Here is a 12,594-nt window from a genome sequence, read left to right as displayed (position 1 = left end):
AATTCTTGGTATTCCTAATGTACCTAAATAAATCTTAAACAATTAACTAATGACATTAAATAGTAACGATGCTCAGTAACTAGATCAATTAACTACTATTTACAAAAATATTTACAACAGTAATTGATAAGAATCGCCGTCTAAACGGCAAAGACCCGGAGCTTCCCAAGCATTCTTAAAATCTGAGAACGGAAGCTGAAAAAAATCACAAGCCACTCTGTTCCTGACATCACCGAGGATATAACGAATCATACCCTCGGGGGTGTCATTTCCGTTATGAAAGGTGGCTTTATTGCGAAACTTCCAAACACTGTAAAGGATCGTTTTGATTAAGAAATGGCCTAACTGAGTCTTTTTAGGGCTAACGGGAGCCCAACGGAAAAAGAAAACACGAGTACACGATGGCAAGAAAGGAAAGCCAAGTAGGGAAGAGAGGACAGGAGAGAAAAACGACCACACACTTTTCACACGAGAACAATTAAGAAAACAGTGATCAATTGTCTCTTTACGGGAGCAGGATGCGCATTTATCAGAATCAATATAGCCCCAATTTTTTAGGGAGTCACGCACTTTTACGGCGCGGAGGACAATTAACCAATGTATATCGTTTTTATAGTTTTCGGAAAAACCGTCTCTAACAGAAACCCAGAAACAGTCGAGATCAAAATCTATCAGAAGAAAGGCAGACCAAAAACGATGGAGAATCGGGGAAGTGGAATTCTCTCTCAAGAGAGCTAAATAGCACTTCTTGGAAGAGAAAACAAAATCTCGCCACTCCTGGCGGGAAACGATCCCGCAAAGAGAGGCGAGAATCGAAAAGCATTTCTCATAATAGGGAGTTAAATTCTGTGTGCTCGGAGTGGAGTTGTCACGAAGAGAGCGCCACTCCGGCCGGCAAGAAGCAAGTCTAGAACCGAGAAAATATTTGGTTAGGAAAAAGGATTTTGACTTGCGATCATCGAGAATAGAAATGAGGGACGCCAACTTAAGAGAATCGCTTTTGGTCTGAAAATTAAAAATGCCGAGACCACCCTTCCCGAGGGACTGGTGGCAAGTCATCCGGCTAACCGTTTCAATGCGGGACCCCCAGAGAAAAGGCCAGATTAAACTATTAATTTTTGAAATCACCCATTTGGGGACACACAGCACAGATAGATAGATAGATAGACATTTATTAATAATACCTTAATAGCAGCTGGAAGCTGAATTACAAAGGTGTACAAATTATATAATAGAACTATACAATAAAATCAAACCTAAAAGGGAACTAATTTACATATGGGCCCATATACAATTGTAATAGATGTCAATTAAAATGTCTTGCGCTTGCTGGAATGAAAGTATCTCTGAACTGATTTGTTTTAAAGGAAACTCTAAATGGTCTGCGTCGTCGTAACTCCCTAAGTTGATCTCGGTTGTCGAAAGGCAGTAAGTGGTACAAACAATCCAAGGGATTGGAGACGATGTTGTTAAAGAATTTTAAGCAAAGGTCTTCCCTCCGATCCCTTAGGGTTTTCAGCTCTGCCATCTGAAGCACTTCTCTATAATGATTATCATAACCGTATATAATTTTCAAGGCTCTCTTTTGGACACGCTCTAAACTTAAGCTCAAATAATCGGGGAGACTATAATGATAGACCTGACATCCATAAAGTAAGATGGATTGAATGCAAGCAACATAAAAATTCACTAATTCTGGTGATGGTACCTTAGCTCGCTTTAACTGAGTTAAAAAGTAAAGGCACTTAGCGGCCTTTTTAATCATCTCAGTAACGTGAGTGTTCCACTTGAGGTTGTCTTGAAAATACACACCCAGTAATTTCACGACACTAACGGCGCTGACCTTAGAGCCATTAATTTCTATGAGATCGTAGGAAGGAGGGGAGCGCCCGAAGGAAACTCTTAGCTCATTACATTTTTTCGGATGAAGTTGAAACGAGTTAAGTGTTGACCAGGTAGCTACTTCGTTTATCATAGACTGAGCATTGCTAGGACCACCCTTGCTTATGATTTCGTACACTGTCGTGTCATCTACATATTTTATACAATCACTGGCTGATGGTACTTTCAAATCATTTATCATAACCAAGAATAGCCACGGTGCCAATTTTGTTCCCTGCGGTACTCCTGCTCGGACCGATCCCCACACTGAGAGACAATCATGTGCAAGTTTGACCCTTTGTTTCCTATCTTTAAGAAAGGCTATTATCCAATTAATGATGTAAGGGTTGATGTTGTAGGTCGAGAGTTTCGATAGCAAGAGGCTGTGATCTATCAGATCGAAGGCTTTTCTATAGTCCAACGCAAAGATCCGCACGGTGTTCCCCGTTCCGTCTGTTGCTTGCGCCCAATTGTGCATCAGGTTTATCAATGCATGCGCAGTGGAGGATCCTGGAATACACCCAAATTGATCGGGTTCCAGGCGTTTCAGAAGTGCTGGTTTCACATGTTCATGGACGACGTAGTGCTCGGCAATTTTGGACAACGTTGGTGTCAGTGAAATAGGTCTCAAATCTTTCGCCGCATCCTCAACTATCTTTGTTTTGGGAAGAGGGGTGATGTTTGCACATTTCCAAAAGTCCGGTAAAGTCCCTTGACTAATCGAGGAATTGATGATACAACGAAGAGGTTGAGCTAGCTCAGGAGCGAAATCACGCAAGACCCAGTTTGGGATATTATCTGGGCCCCCAGCTTTGGAGGAGCTGACCGTACTAAGGCATTTGAAGGTGGCTTCCAGTGAAATAATGGGAGTTTTAAAACCCTCAGTGCTCACAGTTTCGATATTATCTAAAAGTGGGTCAAACGAAGCTTGAGGTTCTAGCAGAGCTGTGTTGATTTCATTAGCCAAGATCTTAAGGTTGATTGAGGTAGCTGGTTTACTTGCTAGGAGCTGATTTGCGACGCTTGTAGATGTCTTGTTCATTCCACATAACCGCCTACATTCGGACCACCACATTTTAGGATTGTTTTCGGTCAAAACGCTGACTTTAGTGTTGTAATAAGAGCGTTTGCAGAGCTTCCGTTCCCTGTTTACTTTGTTCCGGTAGTAGTGGAACAATGGTTTGTTGTCTTGGTAATATGCTCTTTGACGGTGTGCTATAAGTGCCTTGAGTTTGGGTGAAATCCATGGTGCGTCGTTTCGGTGGAACTTAACTCGCTTTTTGGGAAGGATAGAATCTAACCCTATGTGAATTAGGTCACTGAAGTGAGCATACTGTTCTTGGACGCTATCTATAGTGTCGATTAATGACCAGTCGACCCCCGTCATATAACGACCAAAAGCCTGTTTGGACTCAGAGTTAACAGCACGTGTAGTAACCGTTCTGTTTGCAGGAATATTGGCCTTCGATCTAATTTTTGGAAACAAACCAACTGTACAATGATCGGATAGTCCGAAGGGCGGGAATGGAGAAGGTTTCTCGTAGTGTTCTGTAAGATTAGTTAGCACTTTGTCGAGTGTAGACAGACACAGACAGACACAGCAGACAGATACAAAAGTTTACTAATCCCTAACACGTTAATTATGAGTGATTTACCGACAAGAGAGAGAGATCGAGATTTCCAGAGATTAAGATGTTTCTCTAATTTCTCGAGCTTTGGTCGCCAATTATCGGCATCGGTATCGGGGCCAAAAACAACCCCTAGAATTTTCATTTTCGTCACCCATTTGAGGCCAAGCGGCTGGTTGCCGCGAAAACGCCATGCTCCCAGCCACATGGCCTCGGTTTTTGTGACATTCAGACGAGCTCCCGATCCTCTCTCATATACGTTAATCATCTTGAACAAAAATTGGAGCGAGCGATAGGACTTAACAATACAGGTCGTATCATCAGCATAAATACCGACTTTATAACATAAACCTCGTGCGCCCGGAAGGAGAAAGCCCTCGATATCTGGATTATTTCGGATTTTGCACGCAAGAGTTTCAACACAAAGAATGTACAACAAGGGAGACAGGGAATCTCCCTGTCTCACCCCGTGGGACAAAGGTATCGAGTCCGTTAACCACTCATTCACAATAATGCGCATATTGGCGCCATTGTATAGGGTATTGATCCAAAAACAAAAGGATGGACCAAAACCGAAACGAGACAATAAATTTAACACTAGTTATAGTTCTCACTAGAGCTGCCCCCGCCCTACAGTACCATTTTCTTTTGTTTGTTTGTTTTTTTTAGTTGGGGTTGTTGTTTACAGTTGCGTAATTGTTCTTTTATGTTGTTACGGAATTGCGGCTCAGTACTTTGGTTTTAGTAATTTTGGATCTCAAAATACTAAAAGTGTACAAAATGTAGCTTTGGGAAGTGCTTGGAATGTTTTTTTCTTTTGCTGTGTGGTTTAACTTTGGATTTGTTTGTTCTTCACGATCAAGAAGAAGCAGAATGTAGGGACTTGGGTCAGTTTTAACATTGGAATGTTATGGGTGGCATTGGAGAACAGTTTATTATTATATTTAAACCTGACATTTTGCACATAATAGACTAGTTATTAGACACAACATTTTACCTTAAGAGGGCAATTTTAAATAGAATTTATTTGAAAGGCATTGAAAAATGGGTGTGTTGAATAGAACGTTCTATTATTATAAACTGTAAAAACGATAAGTGGATGAATTATAACTGGAACCGACAATATATTTTTATAATAATTGATCTTTTTTGATTGATTAATATAATATAACTATTGTGATGTGGTATCAAAATGGAAAAAAAATAATGGAACTACATGTATGTACAATATATTTGGCTTATAAAAACTGGAAAAAAGAGAAAAGTATGAAATTTGAACGAAACTATATATACAATATATTTTTCAAAATCTACTTTAAGTGACGATTATGTTTTTAACTTTGATATTAAGTAAAGTTGTATGAATAAAATGTCAAACGGGAACAACATTGATATAAAAAATAATTAAAAATAAAGTATTTTGTTTGAACTTTTGGAGTTATCCAAAATGTCAAGATGGTACAGTGTCCAAATTTGATGGTCACCAACATGAAACAATGTTTGCTTTTATTACTCATTTTTTGATTTTTCTGGCGTTGGTGGCTGCAGTTGGTGATTTACTATCTCGGTAATAAATTTACCGTTTTTTGACAATGTGAAGTCAACATTTTCCAGCAACAGAAGTTTTTCTGTTAGTTCATCTATGTTGTTTCGGTATTGGAAAATGTCCTCGTTTAGGTAGACGCTGAGTGTGGCATGGTTTGCCACAACGTTGAATTGCTTCTCTTCCTTTTCCAGTTGAAAGGTTGTGCTCATGTCAACGTAACAGTTTTTAACGAGCATTGCTCTGTTGCAGGCTGTGCAACGAACCATAACTTTAGATTCTGTGTTTCCTGTGATTTTGCTCTTACATCCTTTGGTGTTGCACATTGCATTGATGTCAATGATGACATTTTGTATTTCTGGGCAGCAGATTTGAGGCTTGATAGCAGTTGCATCTGTATTTACGTTGGTAATATTTTGCTTCTTGGCTGGCTTTATAATGGTTTCTGTAGTGGTACTGATTTTCAACCCATAGTAGTACTTTAGAGTGCAGTTGGAGATCTCAAAGAAATCCCCTTCCTTGATCAGAGAAATGTGGTCTGACCAAATCGAAATATCTATAGTTCCTGTTGAGTCTACTAATTTACCATCTCTTACTGGTCGTTTAGAGTTTTGTGGTGTTGAAGCTTCACTGTCCCATCGAATTAAGCCTGAGACTGTGACCATATCCCCTTGCCTCTTAGTTTTTAAAACATCTGCTACAGATGTAATGGGTGGTGCTGCTGGTGGTACATATTTAAATGGAATGGCCATTGTGGAGACATCCTTAACAATGCTGTTCTGGTGCATAAACACCATGCCACTCTGAACAACCCTAAGGTTGGTTATGGTGATGGGCTGTTGTGCTTTTTGTTTGTCTTTGAAAAGCTGGCTTTTCGTGGTGTCATCCATAGAAGTTATCATTATTCTTATCATCTGCGTTTGGTCTACTGCTGTCTGCAGAATGATGTCGAAGTAATATGTAAATCCTTGCTGGCTTTTTCGATTTCGGTCTACTCTTTGTATATATCCAGTAAAGCCTGAAAAAAAAATGTTTATTTTATATTTTGTTAACTTATTTATGAAAATGCTAGAAACATTTTCTGTGTAAACTTTGCTTAACATCAGGTATATTATTTGCTCAAAATAATTCTTTGTTTGGATTGATTGAAGGCAGCTAGTAAATTTTGAATCTCCTTTTATAATTATTATGCAATCATTGCATCATATGTTGCATATTAGCAAATTCATGTATGTGAAGTTACGGCCTGTTTTTTTGCCTGGCCCAAGATGAAACAGTGAAAGCCAAAGGAAGTTTTTGGAGTTCAATAAATATCTTGAGAAAAAAAATGAAATATGTTGTGGTTAAAAACAATTGGCCAGGGCCACAGTAAACCCGGTAAGCACTGATCCTGGAATGATGTTAAGATTTCTTTAGCGTACTCACTTGCAGAGGATGAAGATGAAGAGAACTGCACATTGAATTCATTTAAAGGCTCACTGCCAATAGTCCAATCATGAGATTGTGGTTGCTTAATGAAGGCATCTTCAATAATTTGTTTTTCTTTTTTGGTACTGACATTTGAAGGAATAAAACTACTCATTTCACTATCTGAATTATAAACTCTTTCATTGTCATCGTATTCAACTGGACCACTATCGACTTTAATATGTGAACTTGTTGCACCATTGTTCTCGACTTCACATTCTACCTTTGGTACATTTGAAAGAACCCCATTTTCTGGAAGCTGTGTTAGGTTTTCTTTACTGATTCTGACATCTTTGTATAAGAAATTATTAGGCTCTTCATCTTTGTTTACACCTGTTAGCCAGTATAGAGCATCAGATACTTTTTTACGCCTGACAATAAAATCCTTAGAACAATTGTCTTTACCATTTATAGTAAACACAATGACAGGAAGGTCCTTAGGACATTGTGGCAAAACATCTGCAAGCTGTTGCACATCTTGGGGCAAAGTTATAACATGACCTTTGTATGCCTTTTGACCACCTCTTGGTTTGGTATACACATGCATAACAGGAAAAGCTCGTGCAATCAACATTTCTTCAAACTGTGTTAAACCTTGCAATTCTTTGGGCACTGGCGATGGGATCATAGAATTTTCAGTTGAAAACTTTTTTGGAGTACTTTTGTCTCTTGTGCAACGTGAACAAGTATAGTTAGTTAACCCAGGTGAGGCCTGAGGGGGTGTCGGGCCTAGACCGCCACGCCCCCAGCCACATCGCTTCAGTTTTCTGAAAGTTAAGTTTGGCTCCTGTGGCCATTTCATATCGGGAAAGAAGATGTAACAGCTGTTGGAGTGAACTATGATCTTTGACATAACACGTGGAATCATCAGCGTATTGACTAATCTTAAAGTGAGCGCCTTTTGCTCCGGGGAGTAAAAAGCCGGTAATACGCGGATGATCACGGATATTACAGGCCAACACTTCAGCACAGATCACGTATAAGAGGGGAGACAGGGGGTCGCCCTGTCGCACACCTCGATTGAGAAAAACTTTCTCCGTTTGATGGCCGTTGACTAAAATTTTCATTTGTGCGCCGTTATACAGGGTCGAGACCCATTGCTGAAAAATCGGGCCGAAACCAAACTTGGCTAAGGTGTTTGAGAGAAAAGCGCGGTCGACTCTGTCAAAGGCTTTCTCCTGGTCAAGGTTTAAGAGAATGCCAGTTTCCTGTGTGATTGATACGTAGTCAAGAACATCGCGGAGGAGAGATAAATTTGTGTAAATGGTTCGGCCGGGAACGGAGCACGTTTGGTCAATATTAAGAATTGAGGGGAGAACTTTAGCGACTCAATTCGCCAGCGCTTTAGAGCATATTTTGTAGTCCGCGTTAAGGAGCGAAATGGGGCGCCAATTTTTTAAGTCTTTCCTGTCGCCTTTTTTAAAAAGGAGTCGGGTCACACTGCCGGTCATGGACTCGCTGAAAAAGCCGCATTGTAAGCTATGATTATAAACATCTAGTAAGTGCGGGCCCAGAAGCGGCCAGAAATGGCGATAAAATTCTATGGGCAGGCCGTCAGCGCCGGGGGTTTTGCCTTTGGAAAGGCCTATGCTAGCTTGTGTGATTTCGAGTAAAGTCAGTGGGGCATCGCATGTCGTTTGTTCATCACCAGAAAGGGAGGTCTGTACATGTGCTAAGAAAGCTTGTTGTGTGACATCATCGACCGCAGACTTTGAATAGAGGCGTCGGTAAAATTCGTGGTGAATGCATTCGAGATCACGTTGCTGGGAGAACTCTGTGCCATTGAAATCAAAAAGCGAGGAAATACAATTCTTTTGGGCCCGGGTAGTTTCCAAATTAAAAAAGAAATGCGTGGGTTTTTCGCCCTCTTCGATCCATTGAGCGCGACTACGAGTTTTAACGCCTTCATGCCGAGTGCGATGAAGGTGTTGAATTTCGCTTTCTAGCTGATCAATTAACTGCGGTGCTGAAGTGCTGCCGTCAATTAAGGATGTTTTGGCCTGAATGAGGCGATTTGTTAGACTGACTAACTGGTAATTCATAGACCGACTTCTGGACTTACAATAAACCTGTGTGGCTGTTTTAACAATATCTTTAAGTGAGTCCCACCACTCGTGGAGAGAGGAAAATGTTTCCCGCAGGAGAATATGGCGGTTGAGGATGACTGTTACTTGAGAACAATAGGTTTCGTCATTGAGGAGAGAAGAATTAAATCGCCAAATGCCTGGTCCATGGGTTGGGATATTTTGTAGATCAAGGAATAAATTCACGGAGTCATGGTCAGAGAAAACGCAGGGGAGAATTTCGCATTTCAGCGCGTGGGGAACTAAAGCTTGGGTAATGAAAAATTTATCTAAACAGCTACCGATAGTCTTAGAGGCGTTAAACCACGTACATTGTTTGGTGCGGCCGTGGGTGCGCCGCCAGACATCAACTAATTGAAAACGCGTTCGAAATTCTTTCAGGTCGGTGGAAGTGTTGACATTTCCGCCGAATTTATCAAGGTCGCTTTCAAAACTATTAAAATCGCCCCCTATAACTTTAATCGAATTGGGAAACATGTATTCGTGTAGGGTATTAAAGAACTCTTTCCTCTCTCGTAGGTTGGTGGGGGCATAAACATTAAGAAAATTATAACGCTGGTCGCCCAGGCGTAAAAGAATACTAATTAGTCGACCGGAAGTGTCCTTTTTCCATTGACTAACAGAAAATTGAAAATCTTTGGACATTAAAATAGCCACCCCACCTTGTTTGCCCAAGGCTGGGGACCAAAAGCTGTCGCCGGGCCATTTTTCGCGGAATTTTGCAATAGCCTCGGCCTTAGCGGCGAGGGTTTCTTGCAGAAAAATAATGTCGGAGTTCAAATCAAAAATAGCAGACGTTTTGGCAGGGTCGCCCATGCCACGAACATTTAAAGTGCAGCAATTAACCTTGAAATTAAAGTGTCAAAAGGAAAAAGGACCGACGGGACAAATGAAATCCCGCTTAACAAATAAATTACTTACGATCCCTAGACTTTCGGTGTTTACGTGATCTTTTCGAGCGAGGTTCGTCTGAAGTATCCAGGGGATGGGTTTTTGCGTTCTTTATACCAGAGACCAAAGTGGGTTGCGTGGGCTTTCTGCCGGGAATACATGTGTCTGCAATTTTGGCAGGAAGTCGGCCAGAGTTGGGAATGTGGGGAGATTCACTGAATAATTCTTCGCTTGAAGACTCGTCGGTGTACAGGGTTTCGTCGTCCTCGGGAAACTCGGGGGTGTACACGTCTTGGGCATCTTCTAGAGGCGTGTTCACGGAGAGTTCGGGGGAAATGTCGGATGAAGGCAGAGTGGCTGAAGGCCCTGGTTCTGAAGGCAGTTCTGGGGATTCGAGGGGTGAATTTGCTTGGGTTGGAGCGGGGGAAGGTTCTTGAGTCATGGGTTGGTCTTCGTTTGAAACAATCGGGTCATCTTGGCTGGGTTCAGTGGAATCTTCATCGGGTGGTGGGGAAATATCCTCGTGGGCAGGGGTTGTGTCCGGGAGGGTTCGCGACCACGAGAAGGGACAATGTTTGGCTCTGTGCTCGGTAGATTTGCATAAGTTGCACTTAATGGCTGCGGGGCAGGTCGCGGCTTGATGGCCAACTTGTTCGCAATTATAGCAGATCAGGTTCGTACAAGCGTTGGCCAAATGTCCGCGAAGGTTGCAATGGCGACATGTGCGCGGTTGGCCAGTGTAGCGAATGTTAATGACAATTTTCCCGAAGCGCATGAAGTTTGGGATGGGTTGGTTGATGCGAACGCGATAGTGTCGCGTTCCATCCTGAATATGGCGGAATTGTTCCTCGCAAAAATATCCACGGCGGTGGTGAATTACATCGCAAAATTTCTCGAGTCGGTTGATGATTGTGGAGTCGGGCAATTCATAAGGCGCGTCCAAGATCTGAACGTACGTGAGCGGGCGGTCGATATCTTGTAGCGCGAAGGGCTGTCCGTTGATTTGGAGCACGTTTTTCTGAAGGAAAGCCTCGCGTTGTTGTGCGTTTCGGAAGGTAAGGACAATTTCGCCGTTCGATTGGCGCTGAATGCAGGAGATGGCTTGGTGATCAACAGCGGCGTCACGGAGGGATTCAAAAAACTCTGAGTGTGTGAGGCGAACACGAGGGTTTAAGAAAGCAGTACAAGGTCGGCTAGGTAGTTCGTTGTCAGCATTGTTCACAGGGAAAGCGGGTGGTTGATCGTGGGCAGTTTGCGGTGCTGGGTTAGCGGCGGCAGCATAGCTTGGAGGTGAAGGTTGTGCGGAATTCGGACGGTTGAAATTTTCATCAGGCGTAGAGAGCGGGGCCTCGGGCAACCCGTAATCTCCTTTCTCAATCACATCGTCATGAAATACGACGTCCGTCATCGTTTGAATTATTGAATGATAAGAACAGATTTTTTTTTCTTTAAATTTTTATTCAGGATCACAATTGTTCACATCAGTTTACTATATTTAACTATGCACGTTACTTACTTTGTTTCCTTTTCATTACATATCCTTTACATCAATGCTTTTGCTTTCGACCGATATAGGTGACATTATATGGTGTCTTAAGTGACGTGTGTATTATCTAGACAGGGTCTAGATACTAAGCATTTCGTTTAAGCTATGAGAAAGGGGTGATAATCCTGTTGCGAATAATATGTAAGTGTTGACTTTTGATCTTGACTGGAGCTAACCTTCCTTTTAAAAGTTTCCTGTTGTGAGTTATGGAGAAGTTGACTTTTGATCTATTAAAATTTCTGTTTCTGTTTTGTGTTTCAATTTTCGTGTGAGAGTAGTCATTATCCAATTTCCATGTGAGAGCATTCATCATCATCATCGTTTTGTTTTGTTTTTCAGAGCTCGTCTGAGATCATTTAGCAACATTTTGAACAAAGGGAAAAACCATTTCAGAGTCAACAAAATCACAAAAGGCTGGGTGTTTCCAAAGGGTGACAAATTGCTGGTGGGTCAGTCTATGGTACTCAAGGTGTAACTTAACAGACAGGGTCTGGGTGATGTATCGAATAATGGCCCGGGGGGATTCGGTGCCATTATGAAAAGTACTTTTGTTTCTAAAGATCCAAATACTGTAAATAATAGTCTTAATTAAATAAATAGCTATGCGGTTCGCAGTGTCATCAGTGTTCGGCCATAAGTAAAAGAAAGCAAACTTGATATTAGGGACAAATGCGTTACCTAACAGTGCAGTGAGGGTGGGTATAAAGTATGTCCACACCCCCCTGACTCTTTTACAATGTAGAAAACAGTGTTCAATTGTTTCCCGTCTGTTACAATATGCACAATTTGGGGAAGCTATGTATCCCCAAGAGCGAAGAGATTCTCTGACTTTAACCCTTCTAAGGGTAATGAGCCAGGCTAGATCATTTTTAAAATTCTCACAACTAGGATGTCTGACCTTAGTCCAGTGAAGAGCTAGATTAAAACTAGAGCCTGTGACTGACTGCCAAAAGTATGGTAGAATGGGAGAGGACACTGTTTTCTCCAAAAACTTATAATAAATCATACGTGAACTAAAGTCAAAAGTAGGGTATCTCTGAACTGCTGTTGTTAATTCAGACAGCAAAGGTAAGATCTTTCTATAAAAATTAGTTAAAGTACTTGCCCTGGGGCCAGAATTATCACGAAGGCATGCCCACTCCGGTCGGAGTTTGGCTACCTGAGTACCAATGAAATACTTAAGAAAATAATAAGATTTGGTGTCTGGATTATTTAGGCTAGCTGTAACATACGAAAGTTGTAAAGAGACACATTTAGAGGATAATTCTACTATTCCTAAGCCTCCCTCAGCAGCTGGTGCTGAGAGGGTTTGACGGGATACAGTTTCAATCTTGGATCCCCAGATGAAGTGGAAAATCAGAGATCGAAATCGGGTGAAGACCCACTCAGGGATGGGTAACAATTTGGCTAAGTAATAAAATTTACTAGCCCCTAAGACATTGACAATGAGGGTTTTCCCTATCAGAGAGAGGGAGCGAGATTTCCAGAGGTTCAAGTTCTGTTCTAACTTATTTAACTTTGGTTGCCAATTGTCTTGGTCAACCGACAGATTGC

General features: G+C 41.5%; 2 protein-coding genes across 2 annotated transcripts; both read right to left on the bottom strand.

Moving 5' to 3' along the window:
* Nucleotides 1-4,113: 4,113 nt before the first annotated feature.
* LOC149052604 (uncharacterized) lies at nucleotides 4,114-6,454 on the bottom strand. The gene has a single exon (XM_089204213.1). The coding sequence runs from the start codon at nucleotides 6,153-6,155 to the stop codon at nucleotides 5,019-5,021; it is 1,137 nt and encodes a 378-aa protein (XP_089060339.1). The 5' UTR covers nucleotides 6,156-6,454; the 3' UTR covers nucleotides 4,114-5,018.
* A 3,062-nt stretch (nucleotides 6,455-9,516) lies between these two features.
* On the bottom strand, nucleotides 9,517-11,398 carry LOC149052603 (uncharacterized). Its single transcript, XM_089181260.1, has one exon. The coding sequence runs from the start codon at nucleotides 10,900-10,902 to the stop codon at nucleotides 9,517-9,519; it is 1,386 nt and encodes a 461-aa protein (XP_089037386.1). The 5' UTR covers nucleotides 10,903-11,398.
* Between the last annotated feature and the right edge of the window lie 1,196 nt (nucleotides 11,399-12,594).

This window comes from Pocillopora damicornis, chromosome 1, assembly GCF_964200805.1.
Source record: "Pocillopora damicornis chromosome 1, jaPocDami1.2, whole genome shotgun sequence".
Classification (NCBI taxonomy): domain Eukaryota; kingdom Metazoa; phylum Cnidaria; class Anthozoa; order Scleractinia; family Pocilloporidae; genus Pocillopora; species Pocillopora damicornis.
The sequence above is the reverse complement of the archived record's forward strand: the minus strand, read 5'-3'. Positions and strand labels throughout refer to the sequence as shown.